This window comes from Phalacrocorax aristotelis, chromosome 2 (assembly GCF_949628215.1).
Source record: "Phalacrocorax aristotelis chromosome 2, bGulAri2.1, whole genome shotgun sequence".
NCBI lineage: Eukaryota > Metazoa > Chordata > Aves > Suliformes > Phalacrocoracidae > Phalacrocorax > Phalacrocorax aristotelis.
The window spans coordinates 109,654,972-109,679,954 of record NC_134277.1 but is presented as its reverse complement, the minus strand read 5'-3'; the positions used below and the strand labels follow the sequence as shown (position 1 = coordinate 109,679,954).

Below are 24,983 nucleotides of genomic sequence, written 5' to 3'. Positions count from 1 at the left end.
TCTTTTGGCATTGATGGGCAAACCCATATGAAATAATAGAAAAAACCCCATGCAGTAAACTTACAGCTTGTGTATTTAGAGCCTAGTGGTGGATCTGCATCTTGTCTCCATCTGCTTTGAGACTCCATTTGGGAAGACATCAGGAGGCACAAGGGCCAGGTAAACATAGAGCTGGCAACGAGCCCAAGCTGTCTCTCCACGCCTGCTTTACTGCAGATGGGCTGCCCGGGCAGCGCTCTGACGTTATCAGGACTGGATCCATTCCATCTATTCCGCTACCAACGGCCCAGCAGTACGGGTTAGATTTGGATTAGGTGTAGGATCACATCTGCGTTTCAGATGGATTCAACAGAGCAAATCAAGTGGAAATGACATCAGTTTTATTACTTTATCCTGATTGCAAGAGACCATAAGATCCTTGATTCAGCATGGGATTAAAAGGACAGACTGATTCTGTAATGAGTCAGTCTGCCAATGGAGTTGACTCAAAAACTGTAGCATGTTTGAGCAATGTGAGATATTATGTGTCAGGAAACCATGGTGTGGGTAATCTGGTACTAAGTATGCTAAACCTGGATTTAGCCCATTGGTGAAGCAATGTTTGGCAATTTGGCAAACCAACAGTGTTTGGCAACAGCCGAACCCTTGAGCTACTCCGGCATGAAGCCGCCTAACACGGCAACGTTGCCACACAGTTCATGAGTTACTCCTAGGGGATACAGAGGTTGCAAATGAGACCTTACCAAGAACACCCATTGCTTTGTCCTTCCATGTGCTGCTTTCTCAGAGAGCTGGGCCACAGGAGATGTCCCAGTGTGAACCTCTCTTTTCCCACGTAGGACAGGTCTTTATGGTAATGAACAAGGTTTAGGGAAACAGGGCTTCACCTTCAGAGGTAGGCACTGTCATGACCACCATTACCTCCTGTGGCTCCTGGCCAGAGATCTGTGTTCACTGATGCACCTGTGAGGAGCAAGTGGTCTCTGGGCAGTCACGGAGCTGCCCCACATCACATGGAGGTCTCTCATCTGGTGCCTGCAAAGCACTGAGCAGCTTTCAGTTATACCAATTTTGCACAGAAAAAGTAACAGGTTTGCAGACTACTTTTTTCTTTTTTTTAAAAAAGAGTACTTTTAAAAAAAAAACCAACCAACTTTAAAAGAAAAACTTTTTAAAACCAGTGCTGGAGAATTTATCTGAGGTAGGTTCTCCTCCAGTTGCGGTTTAGTGGCCAGACACAGCAGCAGTTAAAAAATCTTTCCTTAATTTATGAGACCCTTTCCCTGTTGTATTAGATTTGGGGTTTTTGTTTCTTTTTTCTTTCCTGTGAAAGCCTGTGTTCCCTCCTCTGTGATTGTCCATCAATTAATCAACTCAAACCCAAACTTAACGCTACATGTTGCCCTGCAGGCTTATGAAATCAAGACATATTCTTTGTACTTAAGATCATCTTAATCAAAATGGCCAGATAATTGCCAGGGGATAATTACAATTCTGTAATTATTATTGTTGCTGACTGTACGTGATGAACAAGGAGGAATACAACGCGATGCTCGAAGCTGACACCCTGAAGGGGGTACAAAATGCAAAATGTGTTTTGACTTTGGTTCCAGCCCCATCTTGGGCCACTGTTTTGGCTCTGGCCTGTTACCGGGTCACAGCTTTGGCTCTGGCCCCATCTGGGCTGAAGCTTCAGCTCTGGCACTAACCTCGACTGTGACTGGCTCTGGTCCCTATTCAGGCCGTTATTTTGACTGGCCCCATTTTTGGCCTTAGCTCCAGCCATTCATTGTTCAGGCCATGATTTCAGCTCCAGCCTTGTCTTGGGCTGAGACTTTGGATCCAGCCTGATGCCAGGCCATGACTTTGGTTCTTGCCCCATCTTGGGCCATGATTTTGTCTCTGGCTCCTGCTCAGGCCATAACTTCAGCTGCAGCCCAATACTGGGCTGCAATTTCGGCTTGGCCCCATCCTGGTCTGCAACTTTTGCTCCAGCCGTAACTAGGGCTGATACTTGGGCTCTGGCACAATGTTGGTCACAACTTTGGTTCTGGCTGTGTATCATGCTGTCAGTTCAGCTCCAGCCCCTGCTTTGTCTGTGACTTCAGCTCTGGCCTTATCTTGGGCCACAACTTCAGCTCCAGGCTGATACTGGGCTGACTCCAGCTCTGACCTCTGTTCAGTCCGTGAGTGATCTGGAGCCATGTTGGGCTACTATCATGGCTCCAGCCCCATTTTTGGCACTGGTTTAGCCTCCAGGCCCTATCTTGAGTGACAACTTTGATTCCAGCCCCATCTCAGGACACAACTTTGTCCTCAGCCTGATACTGGGCTTTGATTTCAGCTGCTGCCCCGTCTTGAACAGTGACTTAGGCTCTGGCCCCATCTTGGGCCACAACTTTGTCTTTAGCCCTGTCTTCAGTTGCAACTTTGACTTCAATCCCCTCCCACCCCATCAATTTGCAACTTCAGCTCCAGCCCAGTACCGGGCCATGAATTAAGTTCTGGACCCATCTTGGGCCACAGTTTCAGCACTGATCCCTGCTCTGACCATGATATCTACTCCAGCCCCATCTCAGATGGCAACTTTGGCTCTGGCCCGTTTCAGAGCTGGTTTCTGTTCCATTTGCTATCTGTGCTGCTGCTTTGACTGCAGATCCATCTTGGGCCATGGTCTCTGCTCTGGCCCTGGCTTGGGCTGTCACTTCACCTTTGTTCCAAGCTCAGTCAGCAACATCAACTCTGGCCCCTTCTTGGGTCACAAATTTATTTCTGGCCCATGCTCAGGGCACAACTTCAGCTCCAGCCCTGTATGGGGCTGTGACTTCAGCTTCAGTCCTATCTTGGGCTGCTATAGGCCTCCAACCTAATTTCAGCTCTGGTACATGCTCAGGCAGCTTACTGCTCAGGCAGTCTGAAATCAGAGTGAAATTTTGGCTCTGGCCCTGCTTGGGAAGCTGTTACAGCTCTGACCCCATCCCGTCCTCATCTTTGACTCTGGTCCAATACTGGGCTGCAACATTGGCTCTGGCTCTTGCTCAGGCCATGACTTCTGCTCCAGCCCTACTTGAGGCTGCAGCTTCAGCACTTGCCTGATATCAGCCTGCGACTTTGGCTCTGGTCCAGTCTTGGGCAGTGATTTCAGCACTAGCTTCTGCCTGGGATGCACCTTTGGCTCAGGCTTGATCTTGGGTCACAGCTTTGGCTCTGGCCCCTTTTGGGCTGTGGCTTTGGCTCCAGACCCTTCTTGGGCAGTGATTTCAGCCCTGTTCCATCTTCGGGGTGTGACACCTGCTCCAGCCCACCTGAGCTCAGTGGTGGCTGCATTTCAGCCTCATCTTCATGTCCTGTCCAATATCAGGCTGAACTGTCAGCTCCTGCCACTGATTGGGTCACATTTTTGGGTCCAGTCCTCATTTGGGCATTATTTTGCCTCCAGCCCCATCTCAGGCTCTTGATTTTGCTCCAGCCAGGCTTTGCCTCTAGCTCTTACTCAGGCTGCTACTTCAGCTCTGGCATCACCTTGAGCCATGACTTTGGCTTGAATGCCTGCTTGAGCAGCCACATGCTCTGGGCCCTTACACAGGCTGCATCTTCAGCCCCATCTTCGGCCACTACTGCTTCTCTGGCTCCATCTCAGGCTGTAACTTTGGCTCCACATCCTACTGGGGCACTACTTCAGCTTCTGCTTGGGCTGCGACTTCATTTCCAGCTTCTGCGCTGGCAGGCACTTGGGGCCTTCATGTATGTACTTATACCAGAGGCACACAATGCCCTGCAGTGGTGGTATGTGTGAGTCAGGGACCAGGCAGAAGCAGGTAAGTGACTGAAACAACAATTTCTCTGCTGCCCGAATGGTGGCAGATGCCTTTTAATGCTGGTCTCACCACATTTCTGTAGGTTTTGCAAAGTGGACGAAGTGGAAGGAGCCATGCCCTCAAAGGCCTAAAGAACAGCCCTTTCCCATTAAGCATAGAATTATAGACTCATAGAATGGTTTGGGTTGGAAGGGACCTTTAGAGGTCATCCAGTCCAACGCACCCCCCCCCCCCCCCCCCCCCCCCCCCCCCCCGCCCCCAGTGAGCAGGGACATCTTCAATTAGATCAGGTTGCTCAGAGCCCCGTCCAGCCTGACTTTGAATGTTTCTAGGGATGGGGCATCTACCTCCTCTCTGGGCAACCTGTGCCAGTGTTTCACTGCCCCCATTGTAACAAATTTCTTCCTTAAATCCAGTCTAAATCTACCCTCACTCAGTTTAAAAAAACATTATCCCTCATCCTGTCACAACAGGCCTTGCTAAAGAGAGTGCCCTCATCTTTCCTATTGTCCCCCTTTAAGTACTGAAAGGCTGCAATAAGGTCTCCCCGCAGCCTTCTCTTCTCCAGGCTGAACAACCCCAGCTCACACATCCTGTCCTCATAAGAGAGGTGCTCCAGACCTCAGATGATTTTTGTGGCCTCTCTGGACCTGCCCCAGCAGTCCCATGTCCTTGTGCTGAGGGCTCCAGACCTGGACACAGCACTCCAGGTGGGGTCACACCAGAGCAGAGTAGAAGATGAAGATGCTGAGCTCCAGGGGAAGAAGGCAGTCCCCACTAGCACTGACTGGTTGGTCCTGCAGGTAACGGAAGGCACTCCTAGGCTTCTGCTTAGGCTTTACACCTCACCAAGGATTCCTGGCACCCCACGGAGGAGATTCAGGGAGGTCTGCCTGGCACTTCCTTGCTCAGGTCACTTATTGGCTACCTCAATGCCAGTTCTAGGCACTACAGCTAAACTGCTTTCCCAGCCCATGGCACCTGCTCCTCTGTCCTGTTGGTGCTGCCAAAGGCACCCACTGACGCTGCTCCACCCTGACGGATGTTGCCACCACGTGGGAGCGTGCCAGCCCGGCACACCCCAGCCTGACACAAATGCCCAGCTTGTGAGCACAGGCCCTGTGCACTGCCTCACCAAAGAGGGGTGGCCTCCCACCACGTGGCCCCACACGACATTCTACTGCCAATAATGAGAGCTGCACCATAGTACTGTGGCAAGGGCTATGGAAATTAAGTTGCGAGATGCACAGATGAAAGTCAACTTTATCCTACAGTTAAAATTGCAGTGCAGCTGGACACATGCTGAGCACCCAGCGGACTGATGTCGTTCATTCCCTGGGTGGCCCAGGAGCTCCCCAGCTGGTCTCCACACTAATGAGCCAATGCATCGATTCCAGATGAGGCCAACTTAAGACAAGGTCACCCGTACAACCGAGCATTTGACTAATTGTCACAAGAGCTCTCCAGGTCAGATTTTCAAAGTCTTGAAGATTTCCCCCTCCTGCTTTGTGTAGATTGATCCACATAATTGCATGCTTTGGTAATTGTCATCCTGGCTGGGGGATGCAGCTGTCCCAGAAACTTCTCAAGGTTGTTCATGCTGCAAAATTGCCCAAACAGTACACACAAATGAGACACTTGCCAATAGTCACTATGGGCTGTTCCTGCAGGTGCAGAAATGGTCACGTAGGACAGTCTACTGCACACAGTTAAGACATGAGATCATTGGCAGTGATGGATCATGTGCTGGAGTGGTCACGCACCAGCTGGGCATGGGAAGGGCAAGAGGATGGGGGTACCAAAAGGGTGTGTCTGTATAACAAACAGGTTCTAACATGCTGGGGGCTATAGACCCATCCCATGCCCCTGTGCAACCCCTGCAAAGAGATGAATCCTGTGAGCTGCACTGAGAGGTTCCCGCTGGCCCCAGGCTGAGATGATGATGATGCAGTATTACTAGGGCAGACTCTGGGCTTATGAGGATGCTGCAGGACACAGGCCCCACTGCCCACGAGAATGGAAAACCAAATGTATGCCAATATCAGAAGAATGTGTGTATGGGGACAGCAAGGAAAAGTACACTGAAATAGAAAGAAGGAAGAAAAGCATGTATTAACTCCAACCCTACAGTAGTGCTCATCTCAGCAGTGTAAGAATTCACAGAATTATTTTTTAATAGTGTATCAGAAACATGGCACTTTACATCTTCAGGGCGCTGAATATACAACAATTATTCCTCACAACATCCCTGTGAGGTAGGCATTAGATTGCAGTTACTATTTGACATGTGGACAGAGGCAGAGAAGTACGTAATCAATCCCACACCATCAAGGTAATGAAGTTCAACTCACTTAAACATGGAGAGGCCCTCAGTGACTTCACTGAAAACATAAGAGCGGGGCAGAGCTGATCATCAGCTATATTCTTCTACTCCTGTTAATTACAGCTCTCAGGGTCCAACTCTGTTGCTTCCCCTGCCTATCTCCCTGCAAAAAACCACCTTTGTTAAACAAGATACACACGCAGAGAGTTGCTACAAAGTGAGGTCTGTCATAGAAATAGGAAAAAAAAACACTTCATCAGTTTAGCCTATTTTTGAATAAAACCATGAGAGAAGTTTACCTGCCCAGTCACACAGAACATTTTCAACTTTAGTCCTTTATGACATCTCTGAGACACCATTTCAGCCTTCAGCTATGAATAAAGTATTTGCTTGACCTAAGAAAATCTAGGGGGAAAAAGTCTGGTAGCCTGTGATCACTGCCTCGGAAGTTATCCTTATTTTAGTTAAATCATTCCACTGAAGCCTGAGGGAATCCTGAATAGCAGGAGGAACTTTTGGGTTTAGTTTAACTCTGCATGTATTTAAAAAGCCCCTTAGTGTACCAATTTCTCCAGTAAACTTCTCTTTCAGAATTTTTGTTCCAAAAACGAAACAGAACAGTTTTGTAAACGTTAACATAATAAAAAAATTCTAGTTCTTAATATACAATTATTGATTAATTTCATTTAATAACTTTCTACTGTAAATCAACTTTAGGAAACAAAGTATACTCAACAGTGTGGCTACTGTGATTAACCCATCTTCCTATAGCTTTCAGTTGACATTTCTGAAAAGATACACTGTCCAAGAAAGATTCATAGTCTCAACCTGTAAACTATCACAGCTCAGCTGAAGTCAATGTACCCGCTGTAATTCATTCAGACTGAGTGACTAATCCATCGACTCCTTCATGTGCAGTATCAGAGAGAATGGTCTGTCTCCAAGTTGAGAGATGATCAGGATTTAAGAGGCCTGGGTCCACATACTCTGAAAACCAAAATATGGTGCCTTTCCCAGTAGAGAAATCTTCAGTCTCATTTAATGGAAGATTCAGACTAATGGAATTATGGCTGTGCACTATGAAGGAAGAAGAATAAAACAGTGGCTTTTGGAGGAAGCCATCTTCATTTTGAGAGGGGGGAAGAAAAAAAGAGGGAAGAGTAACTGTTAACATTATTACCATCGGACACACAAACTTCTAATCTGAGATTTGCTATTCCTTCTGTAAATTGAAATTTTGTCACAACCTCTCCCCCAGGGAACTTTAACCTTGGTGAATATACAGAATTTTTAAATCCACAGAGCAATTGTAGTCTCCAGACAAGGGGGGAAGGGAGGGGTTGGAGAAAAAAGAAAAAAAAAGCTCAGAAGTGCACTTTGCATATTCTGCCTTATAAAGGGTTAAAGTGCTAAGTTTGATATATCAAAAAATTAAGTATCTCTCCTAGTCCTTTATTTTTTTAAACGAAACTTTATCTTTGGTTTCTTGTATCTTCTCTGTAATTTTATCCTTTGTTTCCTCCATCTTCTCTGTAATTTTATCCTTTGTTTCCTCCATCTTCTCTGTAATTTTATCCTTTGTTTCCTCCATTCTATCTTGTAGATATTCCTTTACTGGTGGCGGTGTGGACATGTAGCCGCTCTTACGTAGATATTTAACAGTGATGGACGTTCCTCCCAAAGTTACAGTGTATCTGGCAGGAGTTGCAATCTTAAAGGAACCAAAGAACACACCGTATCAATAAAATAGGACAACACTATCTAGCAAAAGCTATTTTTAATACTGAGAATATATTTTGGCCAGTGCCAGACACTAAAAAGATCTTCCATTTATAAGAAAATAAGCCAATTTACAGTACACCCCCCAGAAATTCATACCTTTTACTAAAGTATCCTTTTGACAAAACCAGCACAGGCATTAGACTTCTATTTTATAAAATCTCCCTGTGCAGCTTGTGGGATGAGCGTTAGGCATCTCAGAATGCAATACAGAACAGACAGTTTGAACTGAGGAAATACTGATGAGATATGCTTTAAATTCTAAAATTCACAAGAGTATAGGCATCTTTCAGTCCAAAACTAGGACTTCCACATAGAAGACTAGAGCTTAAAAGAGACCTTAAGAGGTCAGCTAATCCAAGACACAAGAAACCAGGTTTGTGTGCTAGAGTAACCTGTTCTTTCAGAAATTCAAAGATAAAGCCTGAACAATCTTCCCTTTGTAACCCAAGATGTGGAAGCACTAAAATAGAAGTTTCTTCCAACACCGCCAGATCTGCCAGCTATAACAAAATCTTTATATTTAACCACATTTACTTATTGGTCTCTTTTAGGCATAGGAATAATTGACAAGAGTAGTGCTTTCATATTTTGATTAGGAAAATAAGCCCTTTAAATAACAGATATGCAGCACATTAACATTTGGAAAGAAAACAGATGAGTGGCATTCAAAGCAAATACAGTACTTTGGTTTGGCATGGTCTGACATGTTTCAAGTTTCCCAAACAGATTGTACACATATAAAGCAATAAAGAGAGACCCAAACCTGAACGTAAGTAATCGATTCAAATGGACAATGGAAGTACTTGACAATGCTGGAGAAGTAAGGTAGGGAGACAAACTACCGAATCCTCTCTAGGCTAAAAATATCTGTACTTTTATCTGGAAATCATGACGTGTTTAGACTTTACCTCTTTATCCCTGTTAATTATGTCAGAGAGACAGAAGAATAACTTAGTTGTAATTAAACCTCTAATGGCAGACAATAGTTCTGCAGCAAACAAAGAAGTTATTTTAGAAATACAGGTAGACTTCTTAAAGGAACACAGAGCCTGTATCAACTTGCATGGGACTATTTTTACTACAAAAACTAATGCTCGAGTATGTGTAACTATCAAAGAGACAAAACAGCATTAATTCTTTCTGCTGTGAACAAATAAACCCTTTAGTTCACCAGGCAAGATCTAGAGCTTATTTACAAACTATAATTATACTTACTTTATACAATGCATATGCAGTTAGTGCATTTCCACTCTGGGAATTTTTCAGGATGCTTATTATGCTGTCCGGTAAGCCAATCAACTCTAGGAATGGAACAACATTTACCCCTCTATAAAAGAGAAAAAAAATTGACAATCTAAATTGGAATTTGAAACCTGAACAGTGATTTACAGTACCATTTCCATTCTTTAACTCTACAGTTACATAGAGTTAAAGAAAATAGCAAAGTATTTTTTCATTTAAGTAATACACTTACAGGATTTATATTTCTGTAGATATAGGCAAATCAGTGTTCTTTTCAGCATTCCATTGATTTATATTATCTCTGTTTGGCTGAGCAGCTACTGAATTACCTGTGTCCCGGTTTATTATGTTTGGAGGTAAGTAGATATAATGGTGGTAAGACAGCTACTCAGGCTCCAGTTGTGCAGGTTCAACTTATGTTCTGCTTTGTCTAAAATTACTTTTTTTTTTTCTTTCTAAAATTTCAGACTAATCTGCAGCATGCCCAGAAGCATAGAATCCAAACTTCAGTGTCCTCCATTCACTTTTACATATATCAAACAAATAGAACATGCCAAAAGAAGAGGAAGCAACATGTTACATGGACAAGACTTCAGGGGTTTTGTGCTCAGTTGTCCTACCTTGTCAATACAAGGTGGCAAGATGGGTGGAGGGAGCTCCTATCACAATTTCTATTTGAAATCCAGGGAAGCTAACATCAGCACCAAAGGAAAAAAAAAAAAAAAAACAACCAAAAGACAGCCTGCCTTTACACTACAGTAAAAAGGTAAAAAAGGTACATGCATTTATACAAGACCTGACTTTCCAATATTTAGAAATGCTGTATCATTAGTATCATTATCCATTTCTACGTACTATTTAAAGCATTTTCCTGTGCATATGATCACTTTAGCATCAGAAACAATAACCGGCAGTAATTTACTAATAGTTACTAGAACCTACAATCTGAAGGCCTATCCCCGGAATAGAAAATGGAGACTTAGTAAGAACTGAAAGACAGCATTAACCATCTTATTTAATAAACCACTGTTATTTAGTCTCCTATCATAAGCAGTCATTCTGGAAGTTATTTTTCCACTTGAAACGGGTGCTGCTTCTGTGGCATGACAAATTGCAGCTTTGTTAAAATTAGTTTCTAGTTAAATATTTCAGTCATTTTCATCCATCAAGTACCTCTTTTAGCAGCTAACTTAAGTGTTTCAAGAAAAGTAATCTTCACTCAATCTGAAATGTCTGGATGTAAGCATCAAGCTGAATTCATCCAAAGCAAAATATTTTTATAGCTCAAGACCTTTACTCCTCTGACATGAGCTAAATTTAGAATGACATTTGGATCTACAGCTCCTAGAAAGGGCAATTATGCCAGCTGGTTAGAGTAGCTAATGCAAACACTTGTGTGGTAAGGCATTCTGATATCAAAGCCCCATCCTTGCTGCCACAAACTGTTGTCGTTTCATGCTTTCTATTATTAAATATACAACAATAGCAATCCAGAGATAAGCATTTACTCGCATTTGGCAAACCATTTGCAGACAGATAAAACCTCTTTCATCTGAACTAACAGCTCATAGCCGATACAGTAGGGTTTTTTTCCTAATAAGTGCTATTTTCCAGAACTGTATCTGGCACACACTATAACTGAAAGAAACTGAAATTACAATACGTACTTTATATTTTTTTTTAGCCCCACAAATATTTAATTTCCAAGTCAAACATCTGGCCTAGAGCAGCAATTTTTTCAGTGGAAGGCAGGAAAGACAGGTAACAGAAACAAAAAAAAGGAAGAGATACACATGGCTTGTGAGGAGCTTAGAGTCAGGTGAATGACATGAAAGTCCAATGATGAGGGAGGACTGGGGATGAAGGGGGAAGTGGTGAAATACCCCTCAAGTCCAATGGCAAAAAAAGAACAGGTTGGTAAAGATCTCACCTAGCAATTTGAAATCAGAATTCCAACTCCCTACCTCTATCTTGCAGGAGGTTACAAATAATTTCATTGCTGTTTACATCCATGCGTATTTTGTGGAGTGAGGCATTCCTTAAAGTGTTAGCAAAATACCTGGTATAGAGCGGTAATTGCATAATAATAGTACATATGTGACACTCATTAATCCTTTATAGTTTGGATATTAATCTTGTCCTTCAGTTAAAATGTAGCCTCATTTCCCTACTGCAGATAGAGGCACTTTTTAACATGTAATAATAATTTGTATGTCCTTTCACCTGTGAAAGTCAGTATTGGGCACTGCAACGAAATACCAACTTACTTCATGGCTGCATAGTAAAAGGATCCAAACCATACAGTGGAAGTCAGAAGATGCACTGGAATCATGACTTTTCCATACTGTTTAAAAGTTTTTTTGAATCTCCGAACGAGACTAATTGATTTGTCTTGTAATGGATCAGGATCTGAAGAACCTGACTCTACAGGGCTCTGCTTGGGGGTATCAGTGGCTGAAGCCAAAGGATTTCTCTCTTCTGGTACTTTGTGAGGAGCGTCTGCTGGCTGTGATGAAAAAGCACTTTTCTTTGCAGCAAAGCGTGCGGCACCTGCATGAAGACATCGTTTAGGGGAGTCCAGTGCCATAATCACTTTGCATCCAACATTAGACAATACTGATTGTCCTTTTAAGCACTGAAAGATACTAGCGCGAGGAAAAACCAAACATGTCCCATGTGCCAGCTGAGACGCAGCGTGTAGTAGACTCCGCTGCATTTTGCTGAAGTGTGGCTGAGGTTTCTATAGAGAGAAAAACAAGAAGAGTAAACAAATTGTATTTTAATAATCTGATTCCTAATTACTCCAACGCCACTTGAAATTCTCAAATTTTAAATTGCTTTCTATTCTTCTACTTTAAAAGGTTTTCCTTATCTTGCTTTGCACAAATGTTACCTTTGTTACCTTCTAGAATTAAGCAAATAATTTTAGATCTCAATTTTTAGCATTCTGAACTAAAACAGCCCCTTCACCTAACACACTCTGCTCCTCACAGCTAAAATACTCATGTTACTTTCTAAAAACATTTTTAGACGTTTAGTACTAACTACTGCTTTTATCTGCATAACCTGATACAGGTACTGAAAAGTTACCCTTGAAACTTCACTTCTAATAGCAACTGATAGTTTGAGCCTACATATTAATTGCACTGAAGTGCAGTTAAAATTAATTTTTGGTGTCAAAACATTCTTATTTTTGGTATAATTTTTAATGTTCTATATTATTTTGAATGGAGAGTAAAAGTTGATAAAGTAAAAAGTTATTAATAATTATTATTAATCAATCAATAATCAATAATCTTAACAGTAACAAACCTAACCACAACAGCATGCCAGTATACGTCTGTTAGAAAGGGGGATGGTACTGTTGAATGACATGTATTAACAGGAGCAAAACTGAACTGCAATTTCAGAAATATTATAATGCAAAGAATATTTTAAAACTGTGGATAACCCAGTTAACGTTACGATTTTGAATACTTAACACTTACTCCTGAAAGTTCAAAAGAACCATTGAGAGATTCCCCACAAAAAAGAGGAATTTTGTTTGGCACGCATAGACGTCAAGAAATAATTTTTCCCCTCAAAGACACATGCTTTGAGCTAGTGAATGAAATACTAACCCTTTCCTTTCCTTTATACAATGACAAGTTACAGAACTAATTTCCCTCCAAAAAAGTGCCACTAATTGATTTTATCTAACAAATGCCAGTTAAGTCAGTTACATTACAACTTCTGAATCTTTCCAAAGCTTTTACATTTTTAATCATCATAATTCTTGATCCAAACTAGAAATCATTCAAGCTTAATTAAACTCCACTGTTGTCTTCATGTCTGCTTCCCCTTCGTCTACAGCCTTCAGATATATTTCAGTCAGGTGTTTTGATAATGAATCTATCTAGGCTGCTGAAAATGATCAAAACTTCCTAAGTTTTTTTTTTTTTTTTTAAATGAAGCCATACATACCCTTTATTACTTTCTGGATATGCAACAAGAAAAGTATGATAAGGTTTGTGTCTTCAAAAAGTTGCAACTCTTCCACTAGTTCCCCACCTTTCAAATATATGTCTTGAACATATTGATGACTCTGCTAAAGTAGAAAAAAAGGCACATTTAGAGAAATAGCAACAACAGCAAACTAACATTATGAAGATTTTTGGTCAGCCTGAAACCTTGCTTACTGAAGAAGTTATTGGTATAACTTCCCCTTTGGATACTGACATGCTAATGGGAGATGTTTTCTGTGTAACTTAGAAGTTCCTCAACTGTGAAGTATTGTTTCCTTCCAAGAGATGAAAGTTATAACCCAATTGCATCTGTTGGAACATTCCTGCCTATGTGTTTTCCAGATATTTTTATGTCGCTGTTGAGCTTGAATTAATTGCAATTACTGGAATTACAACATTTGATGGGGGAAAAGACTGGAAGAATGGTTTCAAACTCCCTGGGAACCTCTACCCTGCACAGGAAGCACAGATGTCCACTTTTGTTGAACTCATACTAACAAAGGAGGTATTGCATCAACAGGGGAAAAGGGAACTCCTGTCTCTATGTAAGCAAGCAGTTACTCACTCTAGTCAAGTTATGAACTTAGTGGGAACCAAGGCGTACTGCTGCTTACAGAGCAGTAAATCAGTTACAGGTACTGCCTCTCAATGAGTCAGCCTTCTGTAAGAATTCACTGGAAGTAGCAACTGCTTGTGGTACCTCTGGTTTTACAAGACACGGAGATTCTTGCTGACTTCTTAGATCTAAATGCAATTGCTTCTCAAAACAAAATAATTAGTGAAAACACTGCAAAACTCAAGTGTTAAGACTGCACTCTCTCATATACCAATTACCTTACTGATTTATAGAAATTATAACAACTGGAAGAAGACAACAATGTTGCTTGCCTACTGCCACTTACGCTCCTTTCCTGAGGGATACCACTCCCCGCAGAGGTCTGTTTTCCCCTCTCACTAATAGCACACAACACTCTGAGCATCACTAAGGAGATTTTTGTAATATCCATCCAGCAGACTCAGGAAAGGATACCTATCCATCTATGGGAATTTGGGAGCTCATGAGTCAGTCTTCCACTATTCATCTATTTTCAGTGGATGGTACCCTACTGAAAAATACCTGTTCCTAACAAGCTTTGAAAATTGCCGATGTGCAGCATTGGGGGAAACCATGCTCAGCACTTGTATTTTGGTTCATTAATGTTATTAACAGGACTCTGCATTCCAACAGCCCTGGAAGGAGATCATTCTGTACAGAAGCAAGAACCACCTGATCAAGTATTTCTCAATTTTCCCATTATGTACAGTGTATATATATATAGCATTTCTCAGAACACTGTTTCTAGTTTTGCTGTCCTGCACCTACTGGCGGCAAAAAAGTAACACTGTACCACACCGCTGATTCATTGCAACAGCTGCAGAACATTGACGTATGAAATAGATTTTGGGGGTGAGAATTCTCCTTAATGCGAAGAAGCAATGGGTCACTACGATGTCTTCAACACTCAGCAGTCAGTAGCTAACATAGTTGTGATTGGTAACTCTGCTCAGAGTTAGGTGCACTGTATAAGACCTCAAAATACAATGTCACTGATGGCTTTAAAACAGGAACTACCAGGGCCACTGACAAGACTTCACATGCCATTTTTTTGTTCCTATATTCTCAGGTGGACTTGGAACTCATTAACTAAAGGGTTTTTCTCCATGATGCAAGAGCTGGCTGGTCAAAAGGAAGGTTCTCTTACCATCTAGATCCTGAAAAGGTCCTGAACCTTCTAAGCACAGATGATAGTATGGTTCTAGCTAATATTCTGTGAAACAGCTTATTTTTTGCTTCTCCACTTTAGAAAAGCTTTTTGCTAGATACTTGATATATTAAAAAAGGCTTAGATATGAGAGTGCTTATATTTAAGAATAAAAGAAAACAGGTTTTTCAAAGAAGGCTGGAATTTCCTTAACAATCCTACTGTGTTTTATAGGTACATACTTTATTTTACTTATCTAAATGAACAAAGAAGAGACGTTTGAAGTGTCAGTAAGCTTAGGATGATACTACTATCCAGTAGCACTACATGACTAAAGGAGGGAAGTATTACATTTATAACGGTTACAGCAGGATGTACGAAAGGCAAATGAATAAAATAACAGATTAAGATAGCATACACTTTGCAATTAATTTAAAATAAATTAATATTGTTAAAGGGGTGATGAATGCAGTAGCTCAATTGTAATATTTTACTTACTTGGCTTAACATTGCACACAAATCTTAAAACAGGACAGACAACTCAAAGCGCACAATACATGTGGTTGGAGGTCAAAAAAACCCCCCAAACTGTAGTTGTTTCATCCTTCTAAATCATGGGACTAATACAGAGAAATCTGTCCTTTAAGATGCAGTTAGTGAAACAAAGTTCCTAGTACCCTGCACACTCAACAGGCAGCAGGAGAAAATGTGCCAGCCTATGGAGTTAAGGCACAGTTTTATTGTCTAAGTGTAATACTCTCCTTAAAGAAATCACTGGACTACAGAAGTTATACAATTGACCCTGTAACTTTAGGTTGCTAAACCCCCTCAGATTCTGAGGAAGTCAGGTAGTACCTAAACGTTATCCACAATTAGACCTAGTGACTTTTCAAAAGTTGTTTCTTCATTTTAGTGTATTTAATTTTTCATGATGTTACACGATGATGCAAAGGCACAGAAAAGGACAGAAGCTAGAAGCTTCAAATACCAAGGTGGAAAAGAAAACATGGCATGATAATTTTTTTTTTTTGGGGGGGTGTGGGTTTAAAGGATCTTTGATTTCTACATTAGCTTTTTCTTCAAAGTGCCACAAGAAAAAAAAAAAACATGGAGATGTCTACAGACAAATATAGCTGTTCTCTGCTGTAAGAATCTCATGTGGTCGGTGACTGAATGCTAGTAGGACAAACTACAAAATGAAATACAAACACGTCTGGGATAAGGTCTCCTCTTCAGTGCTGTCATATTCTGGCTAACTATTTAGTAGTATCTCCAGCTGGCTGTAAACTGAGCTGAAGAGATCTTGGCTGTTCAGGACATACTCCTGGTTGGGATTCTTGGACATCCATTTAGTTCCTGAAGGCACGTCTGATTCATGGCAAGCTATTAACAAGCTCTCATAAAGGGAGTGCTCTAGTAGCCTCTTGAGTAAAAGTATAGATCAGCTTCTCCTTAGAGTGCCAGAGGTTTTGTTTAGGAAACTTTGGTACTTCTGTTATAATATAGATCAACTTTGGCATAAAACTGATGTACTCCAGGAGCATCCTGCCTCTTGCATTTGCTCTGCTAAATCTTTGCCTTTCAGTGATTACTTTGTTCCCAAGGACAAAAGTTCAGGATCTTTTAATGTCACAGATTTGGTCTCTGTGACTACCACAAGTCCATGAGTTTGAATGTGTACTAACATTTTAAGCAAAAAAGAAACAAGGCATCATTGGAAAAAACAGAGGTAATAAGCCAGGCTGATTATAGGTACAGCAAAGGCTGCTGTGGATATCTGGTGTTGGAAAGAGAAATCACGCCAGAGATGCTGTCAAATGAAACTTTCATCAGGGTAATTCATACGAAAGCAGTTACCCTGCTACAATTAACATTTTTTGAGCTATCAGAGAAATCAAAATACAAGAATCGGGGTGGATGTAAGATGACAAAAACTTCAGCGTAAGTTCTTTTGCAAAAGAGGTCAGAAAGTGTCTGAGGGAATTGAGGGTACAGTATATGTAGACTACATTGGCTTATTTTCTCAGTTCTACCAGAAACACTCTGAACACAATATGTAAATATAGATGAATTAAAAGCATTTTTACTTGTTCTGTTACTGTTTTTTTTTTAAATAGAACATTAATTACACCACAGGAGAGTTCCCAATGAAAATCCATGAGCTTTTTCCACTCCCAAGGCACCTTTCTATGACAGCAGAGGATTAATTTACATTCTTGTCATTTTTAGTGTAAAATCAAGCAAACTTCGAGGGTTGTGTGTTGTATAAATAGAATATTATACATATATGTATACAATACATATATACAGAATCAGAACTGTATATACAGCAGAAGAATTTTGAAAGGACACAAACCAAGTTTTCAGAAATCCTTTCCAGCTCACCTTTCAGATTACATAAAAAGCAGATGTACAGAGATCTCATCCAAACAGCTCAGTTTAATAAAAAATCCCCACTGTACTGCTTACATTTTTACTAAATAGAATTTTAAAGAGTTTTCAAACTTATTTTCAAGAACTTATTGACAGCATATTTAAAAAATAACAACCCATCTTGCCTAGCTAATAAACCAAACTGAGAAAAAACCCAACTGAACAGAAAACATCTGGGTTGCCTAAAAATCTGGGAACGCATTTTAAAATCATTGAAATAATACTGCAATACCTATAACTAGAAATATAATTATAAACCTCTTAGTAACTGCAGTGGTTCAGCACAGCATGCAGTCACTATGCACGGACAGGAAAATGGCAGTGTATAGGGACTTTCTATTCTTTGTATTAGTACTTTAAGAATGCATGAATGAGCATTTAGACTTTATTTTCCTACCTTTACTACTTTTGCAGTGTCCCTGATACAATCTGTTATTCATTCTAAACTAAGAAACTTGGTTTATAATTTGAAGTTTGGGCATCACTAGCTGCATAACCCTGTCTACCATTCAGAGCTGTCTAGAACAAAATAATCAATCACCGCATTTTAGGTTAAAGGGAGCAATGCAAAATAAGTAATGGTGAAATTTATTAGAATCTTGGTAAAAAATAATCATGTTAAAACAAATGAAAAAGTAAATTCTTGTAGACAAATTACCCTAAAACGTTAGCCCCATCCCACCTCCGTCACATCTACTCTTAATACCTTCACTTAGTAAATGCTATGCTGTAATTCTTAAATTTATCATATTACTACAGTTCAATACTGATATAAGTGGAGACAAGCCAACAACTTTTTTACCCTTATTTTATCTAAGCTACTCTTGTTCTTGCTGAAACAAACTTAGTGAAGTCAAGAAGTAGACTAAACCTTCACAGGGTCCTTACACACACAGCAATCTTCACCACTACAATCTGATACTTAAGTATTAGAAAGCACAACAAAATGTGGCTTTAGGAAGAATAAAAAGTCTGAACATTGGATTCAGAAGGCAAATAAAGCAGGAGAAACTAATGCAATGCCTGTGTGTTGAGTTATAGATCTGGAACACTAAATGGGAGGCTTAACAACTGATCTGCATCCAGTCAATGTGACAGTGGTATCCCCATCTTCCTCTATGTTGGAAGCCAGTAGGCCTTAAGATTGCATGCAGCTAAGCATTATATAAAAGTACGAATGCCTTTTCTCTAATTTTTCTAAAATAAAGTATCACAAATCATTTGTATTGCTTTCTGCTCTTCAGAACTGTTTTTAATAACTGGCGGCATTCCATCTTTTATCTCCGTTTTCCTGCTTTGCAGTGCTGTACAGTTATGCTGGGCTCCTTCGTTCAGAAGTTTCATTCTGCCCTCTACTGAGTTTTTACATAATTACACCTCTTTTACCAATACTACAAAAGGTCTCTACTCTCCACTATTCCTTCCAACAAGTGTAAATTTGCTGGATCATGTTCCGTGTTGGTTCCAGAGCCCCCCCAAATAACAGGCACATGTCAAGGGGAGGGGAAAAACCCTGCCTATCAGTGCCATCTGATTTGATTTTTGTTGTCCATTTGTCACTCTATAGAGACATGCCTGCAATCTTTTAGAGGTTAACTAAGCTTAAAAAGAGGCATATACATCTATGCTAAAAAGGTGAAAAAACGCTTTGTTAGTTCAAAGCAGGGATTGTACTTCTCTGCTTATTATTTTGCCCTTCTGCACATTACCTTTCAGTTTGAGCTAATGATCAAAACAAGATCTATTTCTGTTCCACTCCCACATAACAACTTTATCAAGCAACCCCTAACAGCCTCTTTCGTCCTTGTATCTCCCAATGTATCATAAGTTCATTCCCTACAAGACACTTGTGTTTTTCTGTCAGAGGGCCATTAACACAGAGGTGGGGAGGGAGGGGTGTGCGGGGTACGTCTTGCAAAGCATTGGGAAGTTTCTACCAAATAACTGAAAGGGGCTGCAAAAGGCAAGCCTCATGTCAGCAGTTTCCTGCATATGGCTTTGAACTCCCTCAGACAAAAAACCACAACTGAACTGGTGAGGGGTTAGATGCTAAAACACAAACAATAAACAAACACACAGATCAGTTTTCTACACTTCACTGAAATATTGTTTGAGAATATCTTAGGATCTCCCCACCCGATAGTTGATTAAACTTTAATTGGTAGATTCCTCGACTCCTTCAACTTTCACTGAGCAACTCAAGAGTTCTGACTCTACATTTTAACACACACTGGAAGGCATTAAAAATGTTACTACTAGCTCTATGTTCAGGGTTCATATATTTCTTTTATGAAGTTCTGCTACCTCTCTTTAGAGTCCAGAGCTGTCGTGCACATCTCTTTTCACTAACAAAGCCATCAATAACAGTCAAAAGGTTGCAGACAAAACTGAACTCCAGCTTGCTCAAGAGTTGCTGCTATTCGTAATTTGGATTCTAGTAGCCAAGCTCCTTTTTTTAATTCATCATTTTTCTGGTCACTTAGGACTTCATTGACATATAAAATTTACATTATAATACGTAATTTAAACAGCTCTTGGAGTTATAGTCAAATATTTATTCCTGAAAGGTCTAATAAAACAACTGGAGACACAATGCGGATACTGTGACTTCAAATAAAACAGATGGTGCTAACCCAAACGAAGTTCAGCCTTTTAACCAGATGATAGAATAAGAGCTTAGGTATTCAAATACTTTCTCTTGTCTAATTATAAAAGGCATTTATTAGGAATATGCTTAAACTGAGATGTTAGCATCAACTTTGTACAGTCTTCTGTGTCATCTTGCATTGTGACTACTAAACTGTCTTTTCTAGCCTTGATAAATGCCATTTTTGTCACCTTTGATCTTCACAGGTCTTGTCTCATTGTTCTGTCCCCCTTCTTTCCATAACCCAGCCAAAATCAAGAGTATCAGCTGTAATAAAATTGTTACATAATACAATTTGCATTTAAACTATTACAAAACACTTAAAATAACCAACCCCACCAAGTAACAAGTCTTTTACCAAATTCACACAAAGTGCTGCTAAGACTTTAAAAAAACCAAACATACTCAAGCAAAAACTCAGAAGTCTTACAATTAGAAACAAAGTAGGAATAAATGTAAAACAGCCCCACACTGCAAAAAAACCCCCAGCTTCAATAAGAACAGAATTCACAGTGGAAGTATTAGATTCAAGATTTTTTTCTTTTATTCTCTCACCACATTCATCACACATTTTCAAACACTGAAAAGCTGTCATTTTTCCCAGCAAAAAATACAGAACGTTCATCTTTCAGCAGAATTACTGTTGGCAGACATTCACTTCCAGTATAAATCTTTCCTAAATATTCAAAGTAAGTGTTGAATTCTCTGTTGTGAATTCAAACTTGTCCATATGGGGAAATATGTGTAGCATCAATCAGAATATCCTGAAAAATTATGTGAGAAGAGGCTGATCATAACATTTACAGAATACACACATGCTCAAAACCACACTCTTCATTTAAGTTTTAGTAAATGCTATTCCACACATCTTTACAAATGAATGTGAACTGTTCTCATGAGAGACTTATTTTTATTAAGGTCTTGACATCTGAGTGGATAAAGTTTCTTGCCCACTGTTCAGTTTAATGCATTACACAGCATCTTTTGCATAGAAGACGTGATTGTTAATGTTGCCAGTCATCCAAACAACAAAACGGCATCGTCTACAAGCGCCCGAAAGAGCATCAGACTCACAGAGCTGTGTCGTTACACCAGAAGGAACTCTGATGGGACTTCAGTTGTAGGACCCTAATAATGCTCCTGCTCACAGTCTGAAGTAGCAGATTTACTACATTTCAGTATTCAGATTGAGAAAGGAATCTCATGACTGTGACACCGCAACCTTTGAAAGCGCACTGCGTTCTGTGAGATGTGATCAACAAAGACCAAGGCTTGTGTTTCAGCACAGAAACATCCCTCCATCAGAAAATACTACCCTATGCCTGAGACAGCAGGAAGCAAACGATGCCATCTAATTTTAACATCAGCAAAATCAGCTTTTAAATCCACAAAATATTAAAAACAGATAGTTAACTGACTGACACATGTTGGGGTTGAGCATTACCGTTACAATTAAGAGAAACGTTTTCTCGTTCTACTCAACTCTTCCATCAGCTGCTTTTGAAAGGGATTTATAGAACTCCTGTAAAATCACTCACATATTTTTATTTAGAACCAAAAAAATTCATCCATCTGAAAAAATCCACTGCTGTGTTTTATAATTTGTTCGTGAGCACCTGACTATATTAACCCCCATTCCCTTCCCTAATCTAGCCTGCAAGGGCAGACTACCAAGTTCTAGAGAACTGCAGGGGATCATCTGCTGCAACCTCTACAAAGCCACAGCCATGCAACTTCTTGTTTTGTTTATACAAGAACTGTTACACATAGCCAAGGTCAGTTTTTGGACAAGATCAAATAGCAGATCCATGGAATTAAAATTTACAGCCCAGCTAAGTGGCACTTTCATTTTGTGGTGTGCACAGACTAAGATCTAGCTTACCATTCAGATGTCTTTGCTTAGGAGTGTATAATATCTGGGAACACAGTGAAAAAATGTCATTTTTTTTGTTGAATCACACAATGGGTAGCTAGTTTCAATAGGACGCAGGGAGAACTGAGTGACGGAAGGCACTGGAGTAGAAAGGATTGGAGCGGTGCAGAAGGAACACCAAAGTTCACGGTGCAGAAGAAACACCAAAGTTCACAAGAACACAGATCATTACCATCCATGCTGCAGAAAAGTCTAGACACCAAACAGGGTAAAGCCCTACTGTATAATCCCAGTGTCTTAAAGGAGAAATTACTTGTATCCTTTACTGCTTGCTTACTAATACAGACAAAAGGTGGGAGGACCGGCATAATTGCGCACACCAATCTGGCCTACTAACACCTGGTTAACCCATAGTTTTCCTAACAGTCTGAAGCAATACATTCTTGACTTAATATGAACAATGTATACTGGACTTAACACACCTGTACTGGTATCTTCATGATCAACTGATTTTAGGAAGGTATCCTTGCAACAGATAAGGATTTTTAACTGAATAATAACTTTCTACTCTTACTGTAATTTTATTGTAAGGACAGGGACATGAAGAATAACCTGTGGTTTTTAGAGGAGGTATCATGATCCAAGACTTAAAAATTAAGAAAAAATGCTGTAACTTGAGCAGTATTCTTTTTGTTGTTGTCATACTGCATAATCCATTTGTTTCAAGTCAAAGAATCTATTTGAGGTACTTTATAGTCATTAAGAATCCCTGACCCTGAGGTTGACCCTTGATCTAAAGTGATGGAGCTAGGTAGTTACTTATCAGAATATCAAGACACAATCCTTATTATCTGTCATGATACTACCTTACTGTCCAGGAAGACTTCGATCTGTTTTGGGCCCAGGCCTCAATTCTTCTAGTGGTTTTATTCCATTCTTGATACTGAAATATTGCTGATTGATGTTTAATTTGCTTCAGCATCTAATTTTCAAAATACGTTCAGCTTCAGCTATCTGGGATCACACTGTATCAACACCAACAAGAACTATTTTGGATCTTCTTCCTAATCTCCAAAACTAACCGGTTGCAAGGAATATTAGCGATTCAACTAGCAGTTTTACATTTTAAAAACCAGTGCTCTTTCTGCTTTTATCATTGAATTTCTTGTGGCCTTATCTTCAAGACCAGTCAGAACTCCCTACGGATCCAGAAATGTGCCAAGATGCAAACTGAGGACTATTACCTGGGATAAGGGGACATCAAGAACAGACTTCAGTTTCTTAGTGATGCCTATAAGCATACACACAGTCAGGTCAGTTTATCTGGAGAAAAGATCATCTACAGCAGAATTACACAGATCCTTTTAAAAACCAAAACCAGATCAAGCCTTTTCTTACCAGCTGCTATAGCGTGTGAAGTAGATCCACAGACAGTCTGCTAGATAAATCTTTAACTTCTTACATTCCTTACAAACCCTGTAACAGTCTGAATTTGCCTACTCGGTTTGCCATATGCAACCCACCGGATATCCACCTTCCCAAATCACCTAATACTTTTTTTTCCTCCTTGATGTAAGTGCTTCTCAAGCAGCAAGTGCAATTCCATAATGCTGCCACAGAGGCCAGTCATAACCCTTTTACCTCAAAGAGTCCTTGAACAGAAAAGGAGATAAACACCTGCTGTCAGCCCATAGGAGATGAATGGGGACACATTATCCTCTGTGTACGCATTTCCCACACAGAAGCAGCTGCAAGTCGTATAAACTAGTGGCACAGGCAGAAAGACACATTCCAAATGAGGAACCGGCTCCCTACCTCTCCCTAAAGTAGCAAAGCTTTGGCAAATCAGTTTACGTAAATATTTGTACCAGCAAAAACATCTTGGTGTTTTGGTAAATTGAGGAACGCTTTCAGCTGAAGCCTACTAAAGAATTAGTTGTGGTAAGGAATTCTAGGACACTTTGTGTACTACTGTGCAATTAATGTTTTCTCTTTTGGGCCAGCTTGTAGAACGCAATTCAGAAATGGAGATAAATGATGCTGAACATGTAGCTTGTAATACCTGACATAAATCCACATTTGACTTAACATCCTTAATAAAAATTCTTACAACTTCTCAGTCTGACTCCCTGGATAACTCCCATACTTAATTACCAGAAGCAGATTACTAACAAGAACCATAACTCTATGCAACTTTGCCAAAAGGGTTGTGTCTCGTTCAGCCAGCCGCTGCCTCCTACCGATTCAGAGACTCCCAAAAATGTCCCTACAAAATGTAAGGGAAAGAAGCGCCGAAAGCTCAAGATAAGCAAGAAAACATAATTTTACCAGTGCACAGGTACAAGGAGCAAAGATCAGATTTCTCAGTTTTGAGATTCTCCTGCTGGGGGAGGCCAGCCCTTTGCACCTACTTGTCACGTACCACGTGCGGGTCACCAGAAACCATGCAAAGCGTTTATGAAACAAGAAAATATTTCTACACGCTCTTTAAATAGCCTATAAAGCCCAGACACGGGCAGAACCAGTTGTCTCGGAAGGGAACCGCCCTCAGGAGCATAACCTCACCATAGCCCGTTCACGGCACGGCCGTCCGCGACCAGCGGCCGCCACTCCTCACACCGGACACAACGGCCCCGCTCGCCCGATCCCCCGGGGCCGCCGTGGCAGAAGCAGCCGGGGACGGGAGCACCCCCGGGAGGCAGGGGAACCCGTCCGCCGCTCCCACCCGCCCGCCCCGCCGGCCCGGGGGGGCTTCGGGAGGTGCCGCGCCCTCCCTACACCGCCACTCCCCCCCAGCCCCACCAGGCGGGTACCTTGTGGCCAGGCCACCGCTGCTCCTCCTCCTCAGGGGCCCCAAGCCATAGGGACGCGGCAGGCGGCGGCTGACCGGCGGCCGGTGACGGCGCGCACCCCTCCCGTCGCCTCCCTCCGCCCACCCCACGCGCGCGGCAAGGCAACGTGCAGCAGCGCCCGTCCCCACCATCACCTTGAGGCCCGGCGGGGCCCCACCGCGCAGGCGCGCGCCGCGCTCCGCCCCGCCCCGCGGCCATCTGGGACTCGTGGTCCTCTCCCACAGCAGGCTCAGCCAGCGGGCATCCCCCCCGTCACGTTTCACGCGT

The 24,983-nt window shown here is 41.3% G+C and overlaps 1 protein-coding gene across 3 annotated transcripts; it reads right to left on the bottom strand.

Moving 5' to 3' along the window:
• Nucleotides 1-5,905: 5,905 nt before the first annotated feature.
• FAM210A (family with sequence similarity 210 member A) lies at nucleotides 5,906-24,983 on the bottom strand. 3 transcript variants are annotated; one of them, XM_075084614.1, is made up of 5 exons: nucleotides 24,851-24,983; nucleotides 13,129-13,252; nucleotides 11,433-11,905; nucleotides 9,139-9,250; nucleotides 5,906-7,852 (listed from the first exon to the last, which is right to left on the bottom strand). In XM_075084614.1, exons 3-5 carry the CDS (start codon nucleotides 11,879-11,881, stop codon nucleotides 7,586-7,588), a joined length of 828 nt encoding a protein of 275 aa, XP_074940715.1. In that variant the 5' UTR covers nucleotides 11,882-11,905; nucleotides 13,129-13,252; nucleotides 24,851-24,983; the 3' UTR covers nucleotides 5,906-7,585. The 3 variants fall into 3 exon arrangements, with proteins under 3 accessions (XP_074940715.1, XP_074940714.1, XP_074940716.1); XM_075084613.1 differs by having other exon boundaries at nucleotides 24,678-24,901; XM_075084615.1 differs by having other exon boundaries at nucleotides 13,129-13,249; nucleotides 24,851-24,881.